We start from the raw sequence: 27,748 nt of genomic DNA on the forward strand, positions 1-27,748 counted from the left end.
TAAATAGATAAACTTAAAAAAAATCAAGTTCAGTAATTTTGCATCAACACTGAAAAGCTAAAGGTAGACTTTCAAATCTATTCTAAAATCCTAAAAAAAAGCAAATGCCAAGCAACCAATTTTTGCTTTGACTTAAAACCAAAGAAGCCACATCTTTCAATTAATATGTAAACATCCTTTTTTACACGTTTTATATAAATCCATCATTAATTTGAAATTCAAATCTAATTATTAGTAAAAAAAAAAAAGAGGATTAAAGTTACATTTTGATGACCTGTATCTTCTGAATCTGTTGCCCTTTTCCCCCCAGAAATGTCGCATGCCCTTATAACATAAACAATTTATTTTTATCCTGGAAATCTTTGAAATACCTGCCTAATATTTTGTTTCAGATTGAAACAGTAAGGTTAAGAGGGGTATTTATGCCTCCACAACTTAAGATTTCTCCTCTCCTTTATTTCATCTAGTAATATGTTAGATCTAGGCATGAGTAATCATCTCTTTCTCTTGTTAAATGTATCATGTTTGAAAGGATTTTATGCAACTATTGTAGGTTCATACTTATTACATTTATTAAAACTAGTGAATTTGCTTGGGCAAGCGATTACTCCAGAGTTGTTTTGAAAAATGGTTAATGTTTTCTAACTGGAGACACCTTTGAGGTAGTGAATCTACACATAAATTGAAAAGTTTGCCATTGGACAATAACAATCTGTGACTCTTAAGGAGAGACTGCAACCATGCTCCTCTTTGCTAGAGGAAGTGTGGAGTGTTCTATGAGAATTTGAAGTCCAAAATATTTCTCTCTATAGGGACTGCAAATCCAATTAATACTGGACAAGGTTTTATTAACTTATTTAATGTATTTTTGTCCTATGGAAAGAGCTGACTCTTAATGACTTGGCAATCACAGTAAACATAGCAAATAGGCTCTAACCTCTTAGTTTTAAGCTTAAGAGTTACTTTGAAGGTAAAGACAGTTTAGCCAAACTCATCTTTGTCATAAAATCTTACGTGTGTAGGAGACACCTCATAGATATTTGTTAGAATGAACTAAATAGTTGACACTGCCTTTAATGAACATTATACAGATTGAAAGTTGTTGAAAATATTGATCACAAGAACCGAAAGTTAGGTGACTTCAGTGCCCGGTATCCAATGGGAGAATAACATCAATTTGACTCAGCATACTCCTTTACTTTTTGGAGTCTTCATATAAAAAGCATCAAAATATTTTTGGATTGGACATGAAATAATATGAGCCTTGGAGAAGTCAAGGTGATAATATTAAAAGAAGTGATATATCTGCTTTTAATCTCTTTGTTATATAAGCACACATACACCAACTGTGAATTGATAACAGGTTTTGATTCCTAGAATACAAATTTTTAAATTAATAATAAATTTCCTTATCTAAAGCTGTAGAAAAGAATCATCATCATCCATTTTGGGATTACTTTCCAAAGCATTTAATTTCCAGGTAATGAAAAGCCAGAGTTCATTCCCTCTCTGTGAGTGCAAATGCTCCCATTTATGTAGTGAGACCCCAAATACTTCTGTAACATTCCCTTCTTCCCTTTACCTTCAGCCTCTTCTGAGGACAGTGGTAAGACCTTTTTAGGTTTGCTGTGCTTCTTTTGTTGATAGGGACCAGGGGTGGAGTGGTAGAAGCTGAGAAAGGAAAAGAGATGGGGTGGAGGAGTAAAGAGAGAACAGAAGGGGCTGAGCAAGGTGGTTTTAGAAAATTTAATGAAGGAATAGAAAAAAGAGACCTAATATTGGTGAAGATTTTGGGATAAGAGATTTAACCGATTTATAAAGTAGAAATTTGGTAGGGAAATATATTAAAAAATGGATTTTTAGGGAAATGTGGTTGAGATTCATTCTTCACCATCTCTTAGGAAGACCTGTAAAGACTGCTTTTCAGGGATTGGATTTGGATTTGTTTTCCCTTCATAGGCTGAGATAGGCCTTAGAACTGTAACCAGAAGGCTGTTTTATTCAGGTGATAGCTGGATAGATTTTAAAGAGTAATGCAGAGTGAAATAACAATTTTTTTTATTATGGCATGCATAACTTACTTATCAACAACTAAGATAACTTAGTGCAAAAGTGCTATAATTCTTGATTCTTGTTAAGCCAAGAGCTTTGTAATTTGATTGCTTTTTAAATGATTTACAAACCTAACATCTCTTCTTGATTGTGTATTGTTTTTACATTCCCCCCCCCAAATATGCCTTATACTCTGAGGTACTGAGTTGGTTATATATTGGAAACTGACCACCCAGAAAATAAAATGAAAATGTTTTTTTCAACTCTCTGATTTTCAAAATCTCAAAAGCTTCTCAGTAGTGTGAAATAGGAAATTTAAAATAAAGCAAGTACATGAAGGTATATGCATATTGAAGTTATCAAAAATCATTACTGAAAGCTGTGATTTATGTAAGTTACTAATTTTCTTTATGTAATTAAATTCTATACTTATGCATATTAAACGGTTTTAATTACTAGACAGGTACACTAGTAAATCTCAAAATATTTCCTGTAAAGTTTCCAAATGAATTTGGCAATTTAACTGTTAATATTCCTGGATATTATGATATCCTTGGGATCATGGGGTCTGTGATTGGTAGTCAATGAAGAAATAGATATCCTTATTTTTTTAATGTTTCTGTTTAATCATGCACACCTATTTCAATCATGTGTGCACGCAACATTTCTGACCATGATGAGGTTCAAAATTACACGTAAGATTATCATGCTTACAGTTCTGAAGAATATAAATGTAATTTTAAAGAAATTTTAAAGAGCATTTGAGGTAAGACACAAAGTGAAAAGGTAGTTTTATAATACTAGAGGAAGATGTTAGGGAAGAAAAAAAGAAATATAAATCAGATATAGAAAAAAGATCTCTGTATTAAGAAAAAAATTCTTAACAGTGAACTTTAATCTTTCAAGTACTGAATGCCCATCTCAAAGAAGTTTAAATACTTTATAGAATTTATTTCATCAAAGTATACAGATGTTGCTGACAGAGTCCTATGGAAGACCATAATTATTCTATTCCTTATGTTTCTAAATACCTTTTTTGTTGTATTATAAAAATAAATATATATGATTAATAAATTTAATCTGTTTTACATCTGTTCTTATTTAATATATATTTGAAGACAGTAAATATGGAAATTTTATATTTCCTCTAAATGTATCCAGATTTGTGTAAATGTATCAAGCAAACTGCAGATAGTGTATGAGTGATGCATGACCATGCAAGTGATGGGTAGAAAATGTTGCTATTTCTGACACACTTACTTAAAAAGTGATGAATTTCTCACTTTTTTCTTTTTTTTAATATACTTTAAGGAATACTTTAAAGACTCTTCCTTCTAGTTCTATACAATTTTTATTTGAAATGAGAAAAAACTAAGCTGCAGTAGGCAAAAATTGGGAGATAAATCAGCAAAAGAAATGTATGTGGAAGGGTCTAGTCTAATGGGACAGTCAACAAATCTTAAAAGAAGAATAAAAGAAAGAGTGAGTCTCCTTTAATAGCAAGACAGCTGCTATTAGCAAAAAATGTAATTTAGGTAGGAATTGGAGAATGTGGTTTGGGCACCTTTATCTCTTAAATCAAAGAAAAACCGACGTATTAAATCAGCATCTTTAGATAACTTGCCCCTTTTCCTCTGTCTTAACACATTCTCCCTACTCTTCCACACCTAGCACAGTAACCTTTTTTTTTTTTTTTTAGTTTCTCAGGCAACAGCTGATTTTACAATTGAATTTATTCATCAAGCAGTACTATTTTGATAAATTGACTCAGCTTAATTCACTGAAAAATGTATTTGCCTTGTTTTGCAGCCTCTGAGAAGATTATGACAATACACTATAGCTGTGTTCACATTTTTATGTTACTATGTTATGGACTCAGGTTGACACACAATTTATATACGCTCATGTTTTAGGTCTGTTCATACCTTTGGAACATGCAGTGACATACTTGTCTCTTGAGAGGTTCGGAAAACAGCTCAGCATGTTCATGTAACTAACTTATTTTTCATGAACAAAATATAAAAGTTCTTAAACTTGCAAAATGCACCAATATCAGACTGTCAGCCAAATGTATTTATTCTTGGGGCCCTCATACAGCTATCATAAAATTCTGTTTAAATTAATCTTCTTTACATTATATCTAAGGCTATAATCTTAGATCTGTTTTTCAAAGCAATTCCCCTGAAAATAATTAATTTTATCAATGCTTTGAAAATTGCTTTTGCAAACTTATGAAGGTGAACCAAGGGAACAGACATGGTTTTATTTCATGCTTCCTCTATGAAAGCCTTTAGAACACTGGACTCACTCTTGATCTTTCTGGGGTGAGCTTCATAATGTAGGAGAGAAATGTAGTTAGTAAAAATTAAAGGGGAAAAGCCTCTAAACTACCACTTATTATGAAATATGTGGGACACTACAAGGTCAATTTAAAAGAATAGACAAACTCAGCCTTAGAAGATTGAAAAGCACAGAGTGTTTCTCCCTCTTCCTCCCTGATAACCCCCTTCTTAGCGCAGTCACATATGGCAAGAATTCACCAAATAAAATCATTGGTCATTGCTGCAAATAAGTCTAACAACATCAGGCATTAACAGTTAAACTATTATAAAATAAAGTAACAATATGATCCACAGAGTTGAATATAATTATCTAAAACATATTTATGTCAGTTTGGAAGCTACCTGATCACAAAACATGAAAGAAAGGTCAACTATTTCTTTTTCATATATCATCAAACTCTAAATACATCCATCATTAAGGAAGCCACACCTGGGAAAATTCCTTTAGGTTAAGTTTGTGAACACTTTCCAAATACTGTTGTACAAAGTTGCACATCCATGCTGAGTTATTTACCATTGTGTAGTGGTAATCTGCAGTGGGCCAGGGTTTCATCTGCAGGTAACTCAGAGAGGAGCTATGAGGCGTGATTTTAAAATCCGGGTTGGAAGCATAAACAAAAGGTGTGTGCCCATTGTCTGAACAGGAGACTGCAGTTTGTGAAGTGATGTTTGGAGAATCGGAAGAGAGGGTAGTAGAGAGGATATCTTTCACTTTAGAAATGCTGAGGCACAAAACACAAGTGCTTGTAGTACTTTCATACATGAAATCCTTTCTCTTGTATGTGCATCATGTGTAAACGTAAAGTTTGGATACTGCTGACTATTCGTCTCTGGTGTCCAATGAGTATGACTCCAATTCTTCTAATATCACTATAAGAGACAAAGAGGGGAGGGAAGAGGAGAGAGAATATGAATATCTGGTTCATAGATCTGGTAAAGACAAGCTAGGAAATGAAGATTTAGAGACAGAAGATATGCACCATGTCAGATTTGTCTTATGAATTTAACAAAAATTGTGTAACTGGTAAAATGAGAGTTTAAACAAAGATAAAAATGAACATCAGGAGTTTGTTACATTTTTCTTCTTCCTGGCACCAGATAATCTATCAAGTCAACCTCAAATTTAAGGGTACAAAGAAATGTTTCAAATTCAGGTACCAATGTAAGGATCAGACATTTCATAGAACTAAAAGGTATACAATTTAGATAATGACACAACTTTTCAACAGCATTAGAAAATAATATATAGGGTAGAATGTATAATGTGGACTGTATTGGAGCCCTATGGTCATCCAATAATATGAATAAAATGCCACTGTATTCTGTTGAACTATATGAAATTGCTATTATTACTTCAAAATAATGGCAATTTCATATAGTTCAACCAACCGGCTATCTGTTAAGCACATGCTGAACATTTTTACTGCATCCAGGCAAAGAATCATTTTTGAGACAATGGAAAAATGTCCAACATTTATAATATAGGTGGTATATGTGAGTCATAAGTAATTTGCCTAGGTTAACTATGTTGATGTAAAGTCTAGGATGTGAATGAGAGTCATATGTATTTCAGAAAGCATTTACAATTTTTGAAAATACCTATTTGAATAAAACACATTCTTCCAACAGAAAATAGTTAACAGTGTAGTGTCCAATTTCCACTGGAATGATAATCAGAAATGGTGAGGAAAGATGTGGAAATGCCATACTACCCTTAGGAAATAGTTGAATCATGGTGTTCCTGATACTGGATTTGAATTTGCAATCTCCCGAGTGCAGCGTCTGAATATAATAATAAACCTAGGACCACTTACTCAATGCTCATTCTTGAAATCAGATCAAAAGTCGTAAACCCTGCTGCCATGAAGTTATTCTTATATTGTCCCATCTTTATAGAATCCAGCCAGTCACCAACTGTGACAAACAAAGGATATTCAGGAACTTCACCAGGAGACTCTGGCATTCTTAAAAAAAAAAAAAAAAAAAAAAAATCCATTTAACAGTCAGATAAAGAAAAAATTAAATAAATAAAAACAACTCTTTTTTTCCTTTTACAATATTCTTATGACTAATATTCTCATACTCCATTAAAAAAATCTCTAATTTTCTATCATATTTAAATCAGCCACTTTTATCTGGTCACTTTCATTTGTCAGTTTTTCTTTTTCTGCTTTTTGCCACTATTGGGTTTTATACTTGATGTGAGAAGACCTGCATCTTGCTAACTGCTATTTACTTTTTTCTCTTGCATACATTTGTGTTTTCAAACATAAGGAATAGCCCAGTATCCATTCCCAAAGGACAGTAACTAGCCACAGGCTATTTACTCTTACACTTTCTAACCTGCCACTGAATCCATGCCTGTTTGCCTTTGCATTTGCTGTGAGAGTCCCTTCTCCTTTTTACAGTGAATTCACTGATCAGTCCTCCACTTATTTGTTCTCAAACATTCAACAAATATTTATTATTTATTAAAAAGTAATTTCCCCTGTTACAGAGCTCACTTGCATGAATAAAATTTACATATGCATCCATGCATAGGGTAAGATAGACCAAAACACAGATATTACTGTGGTATAAAACAAAGCAAAATCAAAGCAAGGTTGGGTTCACAAGCAAAAGGAATCCAGCATTGACGGATCTTACAGTAAGTCATATAGACATCTGTATTTTTGTTCCTAATATCTAATGCAAAGGGCATTCCAATTGGGGATATTTTTGTAGCTTTAATATAAAAATAATACAGAGGTATTATTTTGGAAAGGCTAGCAGGTGTGTGTGTATTCATAAATACATACATACATATTTGTGTATGTGTATATATGTACATATATGTGTATGTAAATACACATAATAGTTTTATGTAAGGTAAAAATAGAATAAACATGGAAGTAACCTTACAAATTATAGTAAAATTAACTAAGAATTGTGTATTTAACTGATTCTGGCAATAGAGTATATTATTCTCCTTATAGAAATACATGAACACTGTAAAAATATTTTATATAGTTTTACAAAATACCTGGCAGTAAAATTGCTTTTATAGTAATAAGTGAGTTTTTAGCCCTCTAGGGTAATAAATATATCATTTAAAAATTATTAGGTCTAGAGTTTATATTAAATAGTAAAGCAATAACCTTTTTTTTTATGTTTGGTATTTGAGTCAAATCAGTATTTTCTAAGTAATGAAAAATATTCCCATTAGAGGCAAGCCATTGAATTATTTTTATTATAATACTGAAGGATAATCCAACTTTCATTTACTTCACTTTTAATTTTTTATAAAATTGAAGAATGAGGAATCCATAGAGACTTAACTAGATCCATAGTTTTTAACATTATTTGGAATACTTCATCGTAATAGTTTTTGCCATTCATATTTGAACTATTTCAGCTTTAACTAGAAACTGATAGTGTATGAACACATATGATGAAACCACATGAAATAAGAATTCCTCCACTGTAGAATGGAGTATGCATGCCATATGACCCTGGTATCATTCTGTTAAAAATATATGAGAATGGGAGTTAAGATTAGTGCATAAGGTAAAAAATAAAAATCTCTAATAATCAAAATTACCCATAAAATCCTTTAAGTTACCCTTAAATCACCAGGCCTTGGGTCTTTAGGTACACAAAAGTCAGAGACATTCTGCATGGCCATACAAATTGCATACTGAACAACTCATGAAAAGTCTGAAAGTGGCCCTTGGAATTTTTCAGGACACAGTCCCCACTAAAGGCCTAGGGTTCATTTCTTTGGTTTTCCTTTGATTGCTACACTGACTTCCCTTTTTTCTAAACTGGGGTCTAGTTGAAGGTGGAGATGAAGGTGAAGAGAAATAATGAGGAAAAAGGGGGCTTTTGCTTTTAATATACAATTGGAATTTGCATAAGCTATATGCATGTATCTTGTGACTACCAAGTGGTCCATATTAAGTCTGGTTATTCTTAACAGTGACTATACCCTTTTTACCAGTACTCACTTCTGTTGCTGTATTTACAACTTGGGAGGCTGTTAAAAGCTACATGTTCTTCTTTTATACAATAAATTGCAATGTTATTTTGATTGTGGGATGATTCATTCAAATTAGTATCAGAACTATTCATGATCTGACCCTAATGAAGAATAGTTATGTCCAAAGGTTGAAAACCTATCATAGCATCTACTAATAAATACTTTAATTATTGCTATATTTTTTGTTTCCTAAACGTATTAATAAGTATTATAAAATAAGCAAAAATTCATATAAAATACAAAATAATAAAGATATCCATTGCAAACAAAGTTAAACAGAATTTTTAATTATAGCATTTCTCCAAGTCTTCACTATTTTAATGTGCAATGTGAACATATAAGAGGATTAAGAATAGCCTCTGCATTATTTTCCTAAATTGTTTCACCAGTTTCTGTAAAGCATAGTTTAAGAAATACTACTGTAGGAAGTTCACTCAGTTTAAATATCAAAATGACTAGGGTACCCTTATTGCTTGTTAACATAAATAAAGCCACATACACTAGAAAACTGAATGTCCTATTCTAAAACAGTGTGGCTCCCATACCTTTTAATTACTTGTCAAAGGTTTGTTGAGACTGAACAAAATTAAAAGAACGTACTTCAGTGACTTTCCCTTCATGCTCCTATCCCATTCTTGATGCACAAAGTTTGATGACTTGCACTTCAATCCCCTGAGATAACTCTGGAATAACTTTTGAAATTTCACAATTTCATGTAATTGGTGAGTGGAAATGTAATTTGCTAATTTTATATCCTTAGTATAGAAAGGTCGTGGAAGGACGTTCTGTGTCCTAAATGACTTAAATGGTCTATTTCTCTGTTGAAAAGCATTTACTATTTGCTCCCAGAATGTCTCACTACCCTAATTCCCTTTCTCTCCACACATCTTTAGTAACCTAGTTACTCTTTGGCCTTTCTACGACTGCATTGGCAGTTGATTTAGTAAGGTCAGGGTCCCCTCATTGTTCATATCCACTGTGCAATAACTTTTCTTTCACGTTATCTTATAAAGAAGTTGAAAAATGCTGCTATTTTCTGCCTTTGAGGGCTGGGTACCATCACCCTCACATGAATTCTCTGGAATATTACCTAATAAACAATAAATGCCCTTTCTTATCAACCATGTACAATGATAAATTCAGTCTGCTATTTGCTGAGCACATAGAAATTTCTGCTATTTGGTGATTAGTGGGAGCTGCCCACCTGAGAAATGTCTTTACAGCAAAATCTGCAGCTCACATTGAAAAAACTACATATTGTAGAACAGAAGGTCAAGGGTCTACAACTTTCCTCAGAAAAATGAGGAAGGGGTAAAGTTAGTAAATTCTAAGTGTATAAATGATGGTCAATTTAGATTAGAGAGAGGGCTGGAATATAGGTAGAATAGGTAATGACACAGTTTAAGGTTCGATAATATATATGTATATATATACATACACAAATACACACACACACACACACATACTTGTAATACATCTAAATATGTAAAATTAAGTAGCCCTGAGAGATCCAATAAGTTTTTACTCTAATGAGCCCTTTGAGTTCACAATAGTACTAGTCTTTTAATTTAGAAAGTTATCATATAGCTAATCAGTAGGTATTAAAACTGCCAGTAAAAAGCAATAAGATTTTTATCCTCAAAAGTTTTCCATGTTTTATATTTATGACTCAAATATAATAGTAATATATTGATTAAAAATGATTCAATAAAGGTTATACTTTGAGAAATACTGTTGTAAGGTAAGATCTTGTTTTAACATGAAGCCATCACATGCTTAATGGCTTTTCTCTTGTTACTTACTTTAATATAACTTTCTTTCCCCTAGCTCCTCCATTTATATATGGTTAGCAGAACTGTACAGGTAGGGTCCATTCTATTTTATATGGCTTTTATTTCATTTCTTAATATTTTACATGTTTTAATAGTATTCAAACATTAAAGGAGTGTATAATATTTTATATGTTGATGCTTAATAATTTAATTCCCTGAAGTTAGACTCCTAGATGGCTAGCAACATTATTTTATTACAGATGACTATGCAGTCTTACAACATGTACTTTTTTGTTTTAGGTGAATTACTTCTTTGGGAAAAATCCGTAAGACAGAAGAATTTTTTTTATAGAGTTAAAATTCCCTGATGGCTGGGACCATATCTCACATATCTTTATATTTTCTGTCAACCTTAGCACAATGCTGAAAGTATTATAGGAATTTATTAAATAAGTTATGATTTAGACTTAAATATTCTCTATAGAAAAGTTTGGTCCATTACATAATGACTGATTCATGATGAATGATCTCTTTTCATTTAGTTTGCTTAAATTGAAGAATAAATGCCTATTGATATAATGGTCAACCTATTAAGGAACATGTTGTTTATTTAACTTGTTCCTTGTATTGTGAAAATTTTTGCTTCTGCCTTTATAGGTTTCAGAGTGGAGGGAGAGGCAGCTAAAGGTGGAGTGAGGTAGCACAGGGTTAGGGACCTAGAACCATAGCAGCTGCATTCAACTTAATATCACAGCTTTCACATGAGTTTCTGATCTCATAACTCAGGGATTACACTTCACACTATTTAGTTAATTCATAAAATAATCTTCTAATACATAAAATATCTACCTAAATTCTGAAGGAAGAATTATTTAATCAGATGAAAAAGAGGGGTGCCTGGGTGGCTCAGTCGGTTGATTGTCAGACTTTGGCTCAGGTCATAATCTCACAGTTCATGCATGGGTTGGAGCCCTGTGTCGGGCTCTGTGCTGATAGTTCAGAGCCTGGAGCCTGCTTCAGATTCTGTGTCTCCTTTTCTCTCTCTGCCCCCTCCCCTGCTTGTGCTCTCTCTCACTCTCAAAAGTAAATAAACATTAAAAAATTTTTAAAAAAAGAAAGAAAAAGAAAACCTTGCTCTTTCTACAATGAGCTCTAATAGTAATCTTGAACACAAGTTAAATTAGTAAATGAATTTTGGTATTCTTTTTAAAATTTTAAAGTATGATTTTACTCAGAATGCTATAAAATCTCAAATGCATAGAACCATGCAATATATTTTGTGCCTATTTCATGCTTGTGGGTGATATCTCATGGTTGCAAACAATCTGACTCTCCACAGTATTCTATTGGGAGGATGAATTATTTTTCATCAAAGTTTTATTTCCAGTGTCTTCAAGTTTTTTAAAAAATTGATATGATTATTTAATTCCCATAAGGATGATAACTGGTGGAAAGTAGGAAGGAATGAAAATTTCAATATTGTAGATGTGTTTGAACATTAGGAGTAATATACAGAGTAGGAATAATACTGCTTAAAAATCTCCCATAATTCTAAACACCTAGCACATTGTCTCTACAGCCAGAGTGATAGATCAGTGAACCTCAAGGAAAGCCTATTCTTGTAAGAAAATAATATAGGGACAGAAATGGATTTCTTATCACATGCTAAGTATAGTTCATTGGCAGTGGTTGTCAAAATATGTTCTTAAAAAGGATACTATGGCAGCATTTGGGTGTAGTGGGAAAGAGTGTTGTGATGATTAGTAATGTCTACCTTAACAAGGAAAAGAAGGAAAGTATATATTTGCCAACACTGGAAAAATTCAATCTACAAAATGCCTGAGGATATAATCCTAGAACTATGTTGCTGCCATATTTTCTTCATTTCTCTATTTTGTTATAGTTACTACTCTTTTTTTTTTCTCAAGTAATGTTCTTCAAGTGGCTGAACATTGTAGGAGTTTGTTGAGGGGATATATGGACTATATACTTGCTACTTATTACCATGAATGAAGGCATATACTCTACCTCCTTGTATTGGCTTAGTAGAACATAAAATAACAGGCTGTGCCTCACTGCAAATTATTTTTGGGCTTTTAGTATACTCCCATCCATGAAGTCTGATTAGTCCAGAGAAAACCTATTTGGAAATGTAAAAAAAAAAAAATGTATCCTCTTTTCCTATATTCGTATTTCTGAAACAGTGCCATATTGGGAAATATCTTGACATTTTGCATGATTGCATACTGTGTGGTGGAAAGAACAAGGGCTTTGCATTTGGTGGGCCTTGTTAAAATACCCAATCCACTAATTACTTGCTATACTCTTTGAGTCTCCATTTCCTTATGTGAGGGATGGGGATAATTATAGTGAGGAGTAAGTGACCTAATAGATAAAAGTACCTAGTACAATAACTGGCATACACTAAGCTTTCAACAAATGGTGATAATAGTTATTATTGATGATATATATTGGGATTTTTATCAGTGTTAGTATTGGTATTAATATCAGTATTATCAGTAGCTTGTGCCAACAGTTCATGTGAATTAAATTTAGATTTTCTAACAGGTAGAAGGTTCACACTTCCTGATTAACATTTAATATTTTGTCTTCCTTCCCCCAAAGATTTGCTAATCAATTACAGCACTGGTTTTGGTGAGCCAGTCATTTATGTCATGGAAAATACCACTAAAAGTTCTAGTTATAAAAAAAATAAACAAAATAAGTTTATCCATGACTTGGTATATAGAGATAACTGATTTTAGCAAGTGCTAAAGCCTAGACAGCATTGAGGAAGATCTTTTCAAAATGAATGGAAAATTTTATATCAAATTGTTGAAAGTTATTGCCCTCAGAAGACAACATTCCAAGTGCTTTATAAATGGTACAGAAGAGGTAGTACCATTTAATCTTGTAATGTTTACTTGTGGTTCTCTAAGCAGAGGTTCTCAATTTTGATACTGGTTTGAACTTTTTCCTACCTTTATGACTCACATATCATGAAGCCAAGTAGGTAGCCAAGTGCTTGAAAGTTCAATAGGAAGGAAAGTGGTGGTTCTAGTTTCTAACAGCTAAAATATTCTAAGATCCCTAACTATGGCCCAGTGGGCAGTGAGAATATTTCTAAGTGTCTTGAACTTGGCAGAACATGATTTCTGAGGCAGGTGACTATCAATGACTGGCCCATTGGGTCAACAGCTGCCCATCCCTGAATGCCACCTTTTCACCTGATGTTGTCAAAAGAGCTCATAATGTGTAAAATTCTTTGTTAGTGCTGGGGATCTAGAGCAGGGACTGGAGGAAAGTGTTATTCTCCCATCATATGGTAGCACTGTCCAAAAAGGCACTGGCCAGCTGACTTCAGCCTAGTGTACTCAGTATGCTGAGTGAATGGAGGAATCAGGGGTGAGAGCTGAAGAGGTTGGAGAATGAATGTGTAGAATAATGTGGGTGTGGTGGGGGAAGGTTGAGCTGGTTGAAGGGGCTCCCATATAGTCATCAGTTCACTTTATACTATTAAACCACCAGACCCCACATGTAACCCTGGCCTCATGGGAGTATGCTTGGCCTGGGGTTGAGAGTAGCTATAGCATTTATTATGAGGGTCAGGGGAAAGGGAGCAAGAGGTGTTTCAAAGGTCATGGCCAGGAACTGCTCCTGATGCCATTCTCCATATAGCCTTGGCCTCAAAGTGAGCCTCTTCTCCCAGGGGCTGTGCACCATGTGACAGCTACAAATACTTCTTCAAAAGGAGGTTATAAGGCAACATTGTAGAATGAATAAAAGTGAAGGTAGTGTGAAATTCACATTTATAAAAGGATGAATGCCTACATTATAAGGTACTTTTTACAACTTTATATAAAGTATACAAGGTATTTTTTTAAAATCAATTGGATTTAAAGTTATACTTATAATATTGCTATGCTCAGTTATATATCCACATATGTGAGTAGGACAGAAAGTAAGAATGCTCAGAATTATAGAGCTCTGCATATCCCCATGGGAGCATGCCAGGCATGAGAATATCAGCATTATTTAGAAGCGCTGCTCCAATGAAAGCTTTCTCTGACCAACATTTTTTCTATTGGGTGTTCTGTCTTTTGAAAGGAAAAACTGCCGATACAAGATTTATAAAATTTCTGATATGCTAGTATAAAATTATTGAGCTGTGGGTTTCACAGCTTTCCTCATCCCTTTTGTTGCCTTTAATTTCTTCTCCTCTTACTATTCTGTCAAAAGAAAGGATAAAAGCTTCTCAGGTGAATTCTTGAGAAAAAAGCAATTAGAGTAGAATAAAAACCATAGGGACCCTAGTGGATGAGAGAGTTATGTCAGTGTAGAAGTGTGGGAGAAACCTGGGAGTCTGGGAATACTTGATGTTTAATAAGAGTACAGGAGGGTTTAATCAGAGTTGCCGTGGATTATACACTTAAACTCCTTTACCTGTTTGAAAGATAAATGGGAGGAAAGACTGAAATTCTATTCTCTGTCATGTTTCTTTAAACCAACATCACTTGGAGACAGATGACTGGGCTTTGGGACTTGGGGGGTAGATGGGGCAGTTCATAAAACAAACCACACATTCTTCAGCTAACATGCTATCCTTCATACCACATCTCTTGCCCTTAAACAGTCCCAGTTCTCTGGGATCAGGGACAGAGTGGGTAGGTGGCATTGGAGGTGAAGGGGTAGATAAAGGTAACCCTCTCAGGCTGCTGTGAAAATAAGAATGGTGATAATGGTTAGGCCTAGTACCTACCCTTAGAACTCTGGTTCCTTTTGTTTCTCAAACAAAAAAAATATATTTTTTAATTTTTTAAAAGGCTTATTTATTTTTGAGAGGGAGAGAGAGAGAGAGAGAGAGAGCACAAGCAAGGGAGGGGCAGAGAGAGAGAGGGAGGGACACACAGAATCTGAAGCAGGCTCTAGGTTCCCAGCCCGAGGTGGGGCTCAAACCCATGAACTGTGAGATCATGACCTGAGTCGAAGTCGGACAGTTAACCAACTGAGCCACCCAGGTGCCCCTCAAACAAAAGTACATTAACAGCAGAAAACACTAGCCCATATATCTTTATCAGAAACAAGGACAGCAAATCAGTCATCAAATGAAACTGTCAACTTTATATCAAGTATGCAACTCTTGCCCATGTGTGGTGGTGCCATCAGACTTGCCATTTGCTGGCCTGTCCACAGGACACCGCATATAACATCAAACCATAAATTTCTGGCCTTAAGACACAAGCCCTCATGTTGACTTTACCTCAGGATCATTTTGACTTTCTGGCATATTTCTCATCTTAGAATCTTCCTCATTATTTTCCAAGTACGATAAACATTCATAATCTTGAAAAAGCAGGGAAGAAATGGTTTTATCTACTTTTCTTCAAAAAGAAGGTTCTTACCTGCCTGCTTCTACAGCCATAGAACAGTTAGAGAGCTCTGTTGATGGGCACTGGCTGTGGGGTCCATTTACCCTATACCACAATGAAAGGCTCAGATTAAATGAGTTCAGTTTATAGATAACCAAAGTTCTTTTCCATTAATGCACACTCACTGCATGATCTCTTTCTGTTAGCTCTTTCTCTTCCATGTCAATGCATACCCATCTCTTCAATAAGACATATAAAAACAAAAACCAAGAAATATTTTCTCCAACTACTTCTCTTTCTCTTCAGAGACAGGCTTCTTAGTGCTTTGTATTGCTCTTCTCTCTGACCTCATATTTACTTCTGCTCCATTGCAGTCTGTCTCACACAACTTTATTCAAATGCTCTCGCTAAGGCTGCGCATAAATACCTGACCACTCTGTTGCTAAATCCAATGGGCTCATGTCACTTTTTATCTTACTGAAGCTTTGTGAAGACTTGGGGCATTACACTCCTTGAGAACTCTCCCCATTGTTTTTGTTTGTTTGTTTGTTTCTTTTTTTTTTTTAGCTCCTACGACACTACTCTTTCCCTGCTTTCATTATTACCTGTCCGGTTCTTCTTTTTCAGTCTCCTCTGGGTACTCTCCTTCAGCTTATTTCTTAAATCTTGGTGTTGTGCTCTTCCCCTGTGTTAATTTGTATACTTTATAGTCTCCATGGGTCATCTTAATATTCATGAATCTTCAGCTATAGTCTCTATGTTGATGATCTTCAAATCTTCAGCTCAGATCTTTCCACCTGAGGTTCAACCTACACATATAACTGCCTATTGGACATCTCCACCAACACACCCCACAGGCACCTTCAATTCAGCTTACTTGAAATGGTCTCATTTCTATTCTAGAACCTTATCCTTCTTTCTCTTTCTCTTAGTGGTAATATTATATAAGCCAGCTTGTCTAAGAAAGTAACTTTGACAAAATTCTTGATTCTTCTCTCTCCTCCCTCCATATTCAATCGGCGACCAAGACACATTTTTTTCCTTGCCTGATAATAAATCCATTCTCTTATCTCCTGACCCCACGCTTTTTCCCATTTCATGAGTCAGGCCCTAATCTTTTCTATCTTGAGTTTCTATAAGCATCTGTCTCTGTTTCCAGTCTTGTTCCTGTTTTGCACTCAGTCTAAATCAGCTCTGGAGTGATCTTGCAGAAATGTAAATGTGATCATGCCATTCTCTTGCTTAAAATCCTTCAATGACTGCCCTTTCATGATAAAATCCTAAATCATTCCCCTTCCCCTGCCGCCCTTTAAGCTTCCTCTGTTGGACTGCTTTAGGGAAGATGGGCTAGAGTAATAGTTTAATCTCTAGCTATTTCATGCTTGGCTTCACTTTACTGAGGCTGCCAATTAGTGATTTAGAGGTGAATTCTTGTGTGCTCTGCAGTGAACTGAGGCCTGCTTTAACTAGTCCTTGAAGAGCCTGTGGCCTTATTACTAAAACCTGCACCGACTTGAACCTATGACCTAAAGTTGAACATCTGTATATCCTGTTGGCTGTCGCCTGAGTTAGGAAAGTGAGCTTTGGAAATACTTTGGGTATTTCTAAGTCCTATTTGGCTAAATAAAGACATATATTCCCAGTCTGAAAATATTTTAAATGTAATCTTTTCAGACATAGATAGTAGTGTTTCTTTTCTTCTACACTCCCCTCTTCTTATAACTGATTTTTAGAGAGAGAGGAGTAGATCTTCTCAACTCTACTGACTTTTACAAAATGGTGTATGAGCGCCTTCATTTTCTTGTCTTGTCATTTGTCTTTTTCTGGTTTTAGGAATGGAAAGTAACAATAGCTGAGTGTGATCATATCAGCAGGAAACACCCTCACTCCTGGCTGATTCACAAATTGCCCCTGTCTTGCTTGCCATTTCAAATAGAGGGACAGAACATAGAATGGACAAGAAAATTAAAGAGGCTGCAAATATATACCAATACTGCTTACAGAGGCAAGGAAGGATAGGTAAATAAAAAAAAAAGATATACAAATACCAAAGATGCCCACAGGTTAAAAAAAAGAATATATATATATATATATATATATGTACATATACATATATATACATATATTTTTATGTGTATATATATGTACATATATATGTGTGTATATATATATATATATATATATAAAGTAATTCAGAAAGATTAGATATGGAGAGAACAAAAGGAGTACCTGTTTTCTTTAAAAAAATCCATTTAACAATGTTAATAAATTATTTTTTCAGCTGATAAACAAAATATGGTTTGTATAAAATATTCTAAAAGGTTGGCAACTAGACAGTTATTACAGTAAACTTTCTCCTCTCTACCTGTTAGTCTTGTCTATAGCCTGAAAGAAATGATTGTTGAGGGGGAAAAATCGACACGATGCATCTTACACAAGGATGTCCTCCACCAGGGTGTGAAGGGCACTGGGATTGCGGATCAGTTTGTCAAGGAAGCTGACAATGTCAGTAAATTTTGGTCTGTGGTTTCTCTCCTTCTGCCAGCAATGGAGCATCAGCTGGTGTAGAGATGCTGGACAGCCCATGGGAGCCGGAAGTCTATAGCCTTCTTCAATGGACAGAATGACCTAAATGCAAACATACATAGGTTAGTCTCTTACTTTTTGGAACAAATAACACAATATATGCTAAATTATAATTCCTTTTTATATAGGAAGTAGAGGCCAAAATTTTGGTAAACATGAAAATTACTTGTGAGTACAAGCAGCCCAAACAAAGATAAATACACAAGTTGCAAGTATCTACATTAATATCTGCTGACACCTCTTTGAGGAAAATGTTTTTAAACATGAGGTATTCAGAAGGGAGGTTAAGCTTCATCACAATTTCAAGAAATAGTTCCTGTGTGATTTAGCTGGAATGTCTGAAAACCCAATTAGGACATCAGAAAGTCAGCATTGGATTGATGCATTTTGTGCAAACCACCTGTGGCAAATGTTTTAAGTAAAATTATACCTCTGCTGAAGCACTGAACTTCTGAGTCATTTTTTATCCTTTTATAATAATGTCAGTGTGTATTCTTTTGCTGGCTATCATTCCTTCTTTCTTCTTTATTGCCTATTTAATTTCTCTTTGCTTACTTCTGGCTTTCCCTTAGTCTGACACTGATGTGATTATGAAGTCCTCTCAGAACTTCTAGGGTCATTCAATCCTTGAAATGCTATCAATGGTTACCTTAAGGCCACAGAGCATTAGGGTCATTCAGCCTGAGTATCCTTGGGGCCAGCACGGTCCAATTGAACTTTCTGTGATGACAGAAATGTTCTCTCTGTCCAACATGACAGCAAGTAGTCACATGTACCTGTTGAGTGCTTGAAATGTGGCTATTAAGACTGAGGAACTGAATTTTGTATTTTAGTTCATTTTAATTAGTTAAAATTTAAATTTAAATAGCCATATGTGGCTAATGGCTACCGTACAGGACAGTGTGGCTCTAGTGAAAGGAATCTTATGAGAAGTCAAAGTTAAGAGTAACAAATGATGATAGTAAGTTTTTTTGTTTGTTTTGTTTTGTTTTGTTTTGTTTTACTTAGGAAATCACACAGAAGATAAAGCAGGATTATCATCTACTTCATATACAGCCCACCTGAGAATTTCCTAGTAATATGATATAATTGACTCTGAATTTATACAGCTTATTTATTTATTTATTTATTTATTTATTTTTTGTGAAGTGCTCAAAGGATTCATGTGACCCTTTATTCTTATATCCTCTCTGGGAGAAAGACAAAGAAAAGGGTTCATTCCCCATTTTTGAGGTGGGAAACTGAGGAACAGACTGATAGTTAAAGACAGGCACAATTCAATCTCATCCCTGCCCCTCATCAACAATAGAAATACAAAAATGCAAGTGCTAATATTGCTAACAGGAGACCTCTCTTTACTGTAGCAATATCTACATGCTTTCTTTAATTCTTAATTTCTTTTTTAATGGCCACTATTTGACAGGACCCTGAAATATCCATAATTTATGCTAGAGGCAGTTTGTAAAAAAGGAGCAATAATATGCCTTCCAGAACCTCTTAGCTGCTAAGCTTTAGCTTTTTTGTAATAGGGGATTTCTCACAACCCCATCAGTGTCTTTGTGACCAGAACACTTTAACCCATCAGGATAATAGCATTTTTTTAATTCATTTTATCTCATTATTGAACAGGATTTTTTTTTACCTGTTTTCTGATTATTTTTGCTACTGAATAGGCTTGGATTTTAAGATATTTTACAACACTTTTTAGTATATCAAAACTACTGTAGATAGTTTAGAAAAGTAACTAAGAAAAATAGTATAGGAAAGGATACAAAAATGCTGATTTGAAGGGGCACACACACTCCCATGTTTATAGCAGTGCTATCAACAATAGCCAAATTAAGGAGAGACCAAATGTCCATCAACTGATGAATGGATTAAGAAGATGGGATATATATATATATATATATATATATATATATATCTCACACAATGAAATACTACTTGGTGATGGAAAAGAAGGAAATCTTGCAACAACATGGATGAAACTGGAAGGTATTATGTGAAGTGAAATGAGTCAGTCAGATAAAGGCAGATATCATATGATTTCACTCATATGTGGAATTTTAGAAACTTAACAGATGAACATAGGGGAAGGGAAGGAAGAATAAGATAAAAACAGAGAAGGAAGCAAACCATAAAAGATTCTTAAATACAGAGAACCAACTGAGGGTTGATGGGGGTGAAGGGGTGGAGGGTTGGTTAAAAGGGTGACAGGAATTAAGGAGGGCACTTTTTGGGATGAGCAGTGGGTGTCATATGTAAGAGATGCATCACTGGATTCTACTCCTGAAGCCAAGACTACACTGTACACTAACTTGAGAATAAAAAAAATAATAATAATAAAAAAGAAAAATAGGATAGAATTCCATTATAAAAAGACTTTAAATCCTACCCTAGGAGAGCTCTCTAGTTGATTGACCACAGTTACCTAATTATAAGTGCATAGAATAAAATAGATGACAACTGAGGCCACACTTTGAAGAAAAAAAAAATTAGCTGCTTTTACCCAGTATTCATCATGTGTTAGGTGATTTGCATGTTCATTGACTGATTAAAATAACTCAGTATGGTAGTTATTATTATCTCTAGTCTTATTTATTTATTTATTTATTTTAAAAAAGTCTTATTTATTTAAGTCATTTCTACACCCAAATGTGGGCTCAAACTCAGGACCCTGAGATCAAGAGTTGCACACTCTTCTGAGTAAGCCAGCCAGGTTCCCCATATTATCCCTATTCTTAAGTGAAATAATTTAGACTCAGAGAGGTTAGGAAAATTGCCTAAATCCACACAGCATAGATGGCAGAGTTAGCATTTAAATCTAGTTCCTTTAGCTTTCAAACTTTTCCTCTGGCCATTCCTCAGAAATGTTTTTCAGTTCTCATGATAACATCTTCCGTTCCAATTTTATATCAACTAACACAATTTTAGGAGTGATTGCCGTGTTACCTTTTGTCATGGCACTTGGCAATTGGACTTTGATGTTTTTATCTGGATCCTGAATTTTATATTCTGGGTAAATCAAACACATGTTTACTTCATAGTTTGCAAAATGTTATCTCAGGCTGAACAGAGTCATTTCTGAATGCTTCTGAGTCTTGTACACATTTCTATTATTGCTTCTATTACATTGTACTGTAACCATTCATCTGCTTTTCCTCTAAGGCTATTCATACCTGAAAGCGGGAATTATGTCTGTAGATTTTATATTCTCATCATTTAGTATGGTGCTTGACACATAAATAAATGTTATTGAACAAAACCAACGTTATTAGAAGAAAATTTTGGATTTGTTTCGGTAGAATAGCAGATTCTTAGAAAACCCAAAGTTTCAAGCTACCCAAGATGGATTCACGGTACAAGCATGACAGCATGTCAAGTCCCCTCCAAAGGAAGTATTACTAAAAAATTGGTGTGTCACGCAGCATTCTCCAAAATGATCTCATGATCTCACTCTGGCTTGCTTGGACAAAAACTGGTGACGCTGGGGCTTGCTCTTCTCCAGGAGAGAAGGACTGGACTCAAACTCAACTTTCTGTAAGACTGGTGGCTTCTTCCTCCTGTCTGGAGGCCACTCCCAGTGACCTCAAGGTCACTCTCCTAGACAACTCTCATAAACAGTTAACACCCAAGGCCACACTGCTTGGTGCCAAGCAGGCTTTCATATTCTCTTCTGACAGAATTGCTCTCATAATTGTTCTAGAAAAGGAGAGAGTGATAAGAGAGTGTGGTCTCTCATCTAGAACTTTTACCCATAATGAATTCAGTACTGTGTCTGGCCCTAGCATGCTTTTCTGTGGGGACAGTGGGAGGATTGGGGAACTCATGACTTTTCTTCTTGAGGACCTCTGACTTTTAAGTTTCCTCAATCATTTACTTGTGACCTTGTGAAATGTGTTGAGCCCTGGTTCATGTCAGGTGTCAAACATGAAGGTTCCTTATAGGATAATAGTAATAACAAGAATAACAACAGTGACAATAACATCTAACACTTAATGACAGCCCTTGGATACTTCCAGGTACCAGTTCTAAATGATTTACACGTATCAACTCTTTTAATCCTCACAATAACCCTATGAGGTAGGTACTATCGTTATCCCTACCTTATAGATAAGGAATGTAAACATAGAGAGATTTAACTTGCCTAAGATTGCACACCTAAAAATTCTGGCTTTGAGGGAGCCAAAGAAAGATTAAGCAATATGATCCACAAATGGTTAACAGACAGCAACATCTTTCTAATAGCTTTTTAAATGTATTCATCCAAAGATATATATATATATATATATATATATATATATATATATACATATATACACACTATATATACTATGTACACTATATATAAGAGTTAACAAATGAGTAAGAAATACCTCTGTCTTTTGGAAACACATATTCTGGCGAAGAAGACTGGGGAGTTTGAATACAGTAAATGCCAGTAGAACAGGGAGTTACAGGAGCATGTGGAAGGAGTGCCTAACCCAGTCTTGGGAAGGCTTCTCAGGGGAGGTGAGCTGGATCTTACAGGAAATGGAGAAGGTAGCAGGGTCAACTGGTCAGGCTGAAGGGAGGGAGATGTGACCTGATCAGGGAATGAAAGTAGATTCCTGCAGCTAGACTAGAATCTTCAAAGAGAGGAATGGTAAGATTTGAGGCTGGAAGGTTATGTAAAATTATATTTCTTGGGATCATGAATGATTTTGTATGCTACAAACGACTTTTTTGCAAAGGGTTTAGGGTTTTAGCAAGTAAATGACACCAGATTTGCCTTTGGAAAGCTCGCTCTGGCTGCAGTGTGGAGAGTGCACCTGGGATGGGGAGAGGTGGGAGGCCAGGAAGGAGGCTTGTAGGGATCCAGGCTAGAGATCAGGATGGCCTTAGCGGAGGCCATGGCTGTGGTGTACAAAAGTGGACTGATTTGACAAGAACACATGATAGGGTTAAGATTAGATATGGCAGGACAGGTTTTTGAACTTGGTCAACTGGTAAAGACAGGACACAGGAGAAGAAAGAATTTGGGGGCTGGGCGATGCTGCGCTCAATTCCCTATGAGCTTTCTGGTTTCAGATTCAAGTAACATATATAACTCTGTGAGCTTATTACGTGCCAAGCTCTGGACTAGGTGTTTTAACATAGCTCACTTTATTTAGTCTCTATTTAGGTCTCAAATTACTTTATTATGTGAGTATGGTTATGCATATTTTATAGGTAAGAAAACCGAAGCTCAAGCTGATAAATAGATTGGGTTGTTATTGCATAGCTAATAATCCCCTGAAAAACAGACTGATAAGATCATCTTGATAGCCTCTGAATCACGGTAGTGGTTAAGAACATCTGTGCTGAGCCTTGAGCCACATCCCTGACTTATTCCGCCAGAATTAGGTCCTGAGTCTCTCTCACGCTCTTGCGCCCTCCAGGCTTCACTCTCACCTATGTGCGTGTGCCTGCCACAGTCCACAGCGTATGCTTGGCTATCTCTGCTGGGTTTCAGATCTATCGCCTACATGACATAGAACTTCATGAGGCTGTCATACAGATATCTTAGATTTATTTTGTTCAAAACCTATCCCATTCCTCCTTTGGAATTCCTGTCCTTTGCAAAGGGTACCGCTGTTCTTCTCATGACTCAAGGCAGAGATCAAGGAGTCATGTGGATCTCTCTCTCTGCCTTGATACTCAAAAGTAACTTAAGTTGTTCTGATTCTACTACCTTCATGTATTACAAATCTGCTCCATTTTAAATTCTCCCAATGATTTACTCCCCATTTTGATAACAGCCTCCTAACTGGTGTCCTTGCCTTTCATTCCTTTCTGCAATCATCTCCCACAGCCCATGCAAAGCAATCTTGACTGTGGGGCTGTGATCCCATCCTCCCATATCTGAAATTCTGCAGGAGCCTGGCTCCCAGTCCTCACATTTGGCTGTGTCCAGATCTTTGCTCTGGCCACCACAAAACACTTGTGCTCTTTCAGCTGGACGAGCTGAGCCCCTCAAGAGCAGCAACTGTTTCGTTTTCCCATAGGTTTCCAGCATCCAGCACAATGCCTTGTCAAGTCAAAAAATAGTTTCAATGGTCACATATGTGATCTATGAAAACTATTTTATGGGCAGCTTGAGAAAACCTATATTAACCTTTATCTTCATAAACATGTCTTTTGTGAGTAGTTTTGTTTTATAGGTGTTTTCTGATTCCTTAGTTAAGGACTGACAAGGAAGCAGAAGCATATGGGGTACTTTGTCTAAAAGACTAATTGAGGTTTGTTGTTTTAGGATATGAAGGGGTGATGATTAACTAGAAAGAATTTTGTAACAGTTTGGTTTATGATAGTTGTAGGCTGTCATCCTGTGGAGAAGAATTATACAAGGTTAAACCCTTATTTAAAAATGCAAGAAGAAAATTAAAATAAAGTGAAAAAATATGAAAATGACTGCAGTAATAATTTCCATGCAGAGGTAGAAGGAATTAGATTCTGTCAGAATTTATTATCTAAAACCTGGCTGGTTATTCTAAACAGACCGTACTGGTTCCTTGTCATCGACACTGCAATTTTTAGCAGCCTAGAATCAACATAAGGCTCAGTTGGGGCACGTAGCAGACTGTTCTGTTCTTGCTGAATCTGATGAGTTTTCCAATTGTGTTGACAGTTTCTGAATCAAAGCAGGAAAAGGTGCGCCTTTTATTAAACCAGGCAAACAAGAAGTAGACAGTCAATATGAAGATGCTGAGACATCCCTGAACAATACCATTGAACAAGGACCGCTCGGGCTATGCAGGGAATCACATTTTGTGTTATAAAACTGCTGAGTATCTCCAAAAAGAAGCACACTGAATTTAGTTATTCATACTTTCTTTTAAAAGAAACTGTCTCAAAATTTTAGTCTACTGAAATGTATACTAGTAAATGGAATGTGAAGTGGTTTTATTTTTATCTTCCCTCTAAATATTCATCATTGCTTTGTGGAAAGCCTATAATTTCAGGTAAAAGGGGGAAGGTGAAGCAAAGGGTCCCACTATACACTCACTTTTTGTGATAATGATTACTTATACATATTAGGATATTTGTAATACAATAATACTGAAAACACCAGTAATCTATTTTCCTAATATGCAATATAAAGGTTGCATCTACATGGGAGAGAAAAAAAAAGAAGGAAAGAAGTGGTCATAAGAAAATAACATTTATAATCTTATACTTATTTTGTTATTCAATATTTTTCAACATCTAGGATTTAAAATTCAGTGAAAGGCAGTCAAGACCCAAATTAAATTCAGGGTACAGTAAGAAAAAAGGGGGCTAGAGAGGGGAATGAATAAGGTACAGGCAGAAACAATTTTTTTTTTCAGAGGCTCATTTGTAATTTGTAGATCATTAGGGCGTGGAAACTGAAGATTTCCTCATTTTAACTTTAAGATGAAAAGTTTCTTAAAAGTCTACACTTAAGGCAGTTCTCAACTCTCACTTTTTGGAACTCGCCGGACATATAAAATGTATAGAGTGTTTGTCCTCAGTAGGTTACCACCTTTTGGACTGTTGAATGAGTGGACAAAATGGGGAACGATATGAACCGTAGGACTTTCCAAGGTGAAAGGTTGTTGATGGTAAGACTTGTCATCTGGAAAAGCTTTTACCCCCAACAGTAGAAAGTCATGCTTGTTAAGACAGATAACTAACACTTTATATGTAACACTGCTTCAGTGAGTAAGTCATGGAAAGAGCATTAGTGAAGGTGTCACTTGTACTGCATCAAAGTCCAAAACTGTCACTAACAAACTCAGTAGTTGGGCAAGTCTCTGTCTCCTCATTAAGGAAGAGAAGAGAACTGGACTTAGTACTTGCAAGAGTACCTTTTAGCTAAAAAAGCTGTTTCTAGAGTCACTGAAATTGCAGTCTTAATCTGCAGGACCTTTGGTAACATCTCTGCATCTTGAGTTTTTGTAACCTCTATGTCTAGATTTGGCCTTCATTGAATGGTCTGTTTCCCACAGAATTCCAAATGCAAATGCAGGGAGACAAAAATCTGGACAGGGCCAGAGTCTGTCCTGATAAACTAAGACTAAGAAGCTATGGAAAAATAGTTTATGAGTACAAAGAAAAGGGAGATTTTAAAATGTCCTCTTTGTAAATGCTCCAAAGACAGCAAAAGATGGAATAAAATTTGTAAGAGCTAAAGATTATAAATATATTGAAGGTATAATTAATTTTTTATGAAAACATTACTGGCATGTATACATTCTTCAGCTTTGTGGTTGTTTGGTTAAAAAAGTTTCCCTGGGAAATTACACCGAGGTAGTAGTATATTAGTTATTGGTTTCCTCTACTTAGAACTTTGCCATTTGAATTATTTACAATGGTGATTAATTGCCTTTCATAATATCCCCTATTACTCTTGCCTCTGCAGCAGACATGCATTATGCTAGTGTAATTAGTATGAATTTAATTAAAATGTTGCTATTTTCTATGTACCAATAGAAGGAATTATTGAAAAATTGAGAAAAGGAAGGCCATTTTGACAATTGCCTTGGTAGAGTACATATTCAAAGAAATGCAAAAATTCCCTCGGTAATATGGAAAAGTTGAAATAATGGGAATGGGCCTTTAGCAATTTCCTGTATCTTCCACAGATCATTACACAAGAACCATTACGTAATAAAGAAGAGTTTGGAAAATCTAATCAGAGACAAAAATTGGAAATGACTGGACTCTCTGACTCATAAAACCATACTGCATTTCTAGGTAAGTGGATTCTACACATCCACCATTCTTGGCTGAAACACTGATTTATAATTGAAAAGGTTATAGAATTATGAGGACAAACAAGAAATATGGTAAAAGGTTATTTTCTTCCTTCATAAATTTTGAAAAAAGGAATCAATTCAGACAAGGTCAAAAGGTTCTTTTTAACCATATCACCTATAAAAGGAAAACCCTGAAGATAAACTCCAATTTTGTTTCTTCAGGTAAGTTTCCGAAAGCAATCTAAAGCAAAACTCATTATTACGTAAAAACTTTTGAAAACTGAAGGGAATAAAACCCCACAGAAACATTGAGACAGCATTATGTTTCCTTGTAAGCTTTCAAATGAGATGATCCCTGATACTGGCTATCTTTTTGGGAAACTGAACTAGCTTAGTAGCATATGCCTAAATGATACCATACCCAGGAGACATTAGGGTTTCAAATTGCTTCAAGGAGACTTTTTTTTTTTTTTTATACGGCATTATGTCAAGGGAAAAACTAAAAACAAAACCAAACCCGACCCAAGACTCTGGTCTTGTGTTCAGATCATTAGTTTGAGCCAAGTCGCCTCTCATTTATGTGGCATTAGTTCTCCTCCCTACATATTAGCTCTGTGGGGATTTGGTTATTTAATGTTTCCTGCTGTTCATGTTTTGCTTCCATTTTCTTCGGTTAAGCACATTACACAGTGTAAGTGTTGGGAGAACTGCAGTGCCCTTGGTGTCTGTCATCTTCGGAACCTGCATAGCTCCTAGCATTACATTGTACTTCCACTGTATAATAAACAACAATTATTTTGAACTTGAATGAAAATAACATAAAAATTATCCAGCAGTGTCATAAAAAAAAAAAAGCTAGAAAACAGTA

General features: G+C 35.2%; 1 protein-coding gene across 2 annotated transcripts in view; it reads right to left on the minus strand.

The window, feature by feature from the left end:
* Positions 1-5,149: 5,149 nt before the first annotated feature.
* EPHA6 (EPH receptor A6) overlaps positions 5,150-27,748 on the minus strand; it is an 880,333-nt gene continuing 857,734 nt past the window's right edge. Inside the window, exons 17-20 of one of the 2 annotated variants that reach the window (XM_047875259.1) lie at positions 17,988-18,181; positions 15,587-15,658; positions 6,209-6,358; positions 5,150-5,264 (exon numbers count right to left, since the gene is read on the minus strand). In XM_047875259.1, coding sequence (XP_047731215.1) covers positions 5,150-5,264; positions 6,209-6,358; positions 15,587-15,658; positions 17,988-18,181 — 531 coding nt within the window. The remainder of the gene's footprint in view (positions 5,265-6,208; positions 6,359-15,586; positions 15,659-17,987; positions 18,182-27,748) is intronic. The other variant, XM_047875260.1, reaches the window with a different exon arrangement.

Source organism: Prionailurus viverrinus, chromosome C2 (genome assembly GCF_022837055.1).
Source record: "Prionailurus viverrinus isolate Anna chromosome C2, UM_Priviv_1.0, whole genome shotgun sequence".
Taxonomy (NCBI): domain Eukaryota; kingdom Metazoa; phylum Chordata; class Mammalia; order Carnivora; family Felidae; genus Prionailurus; species Prionailurus viverrinus.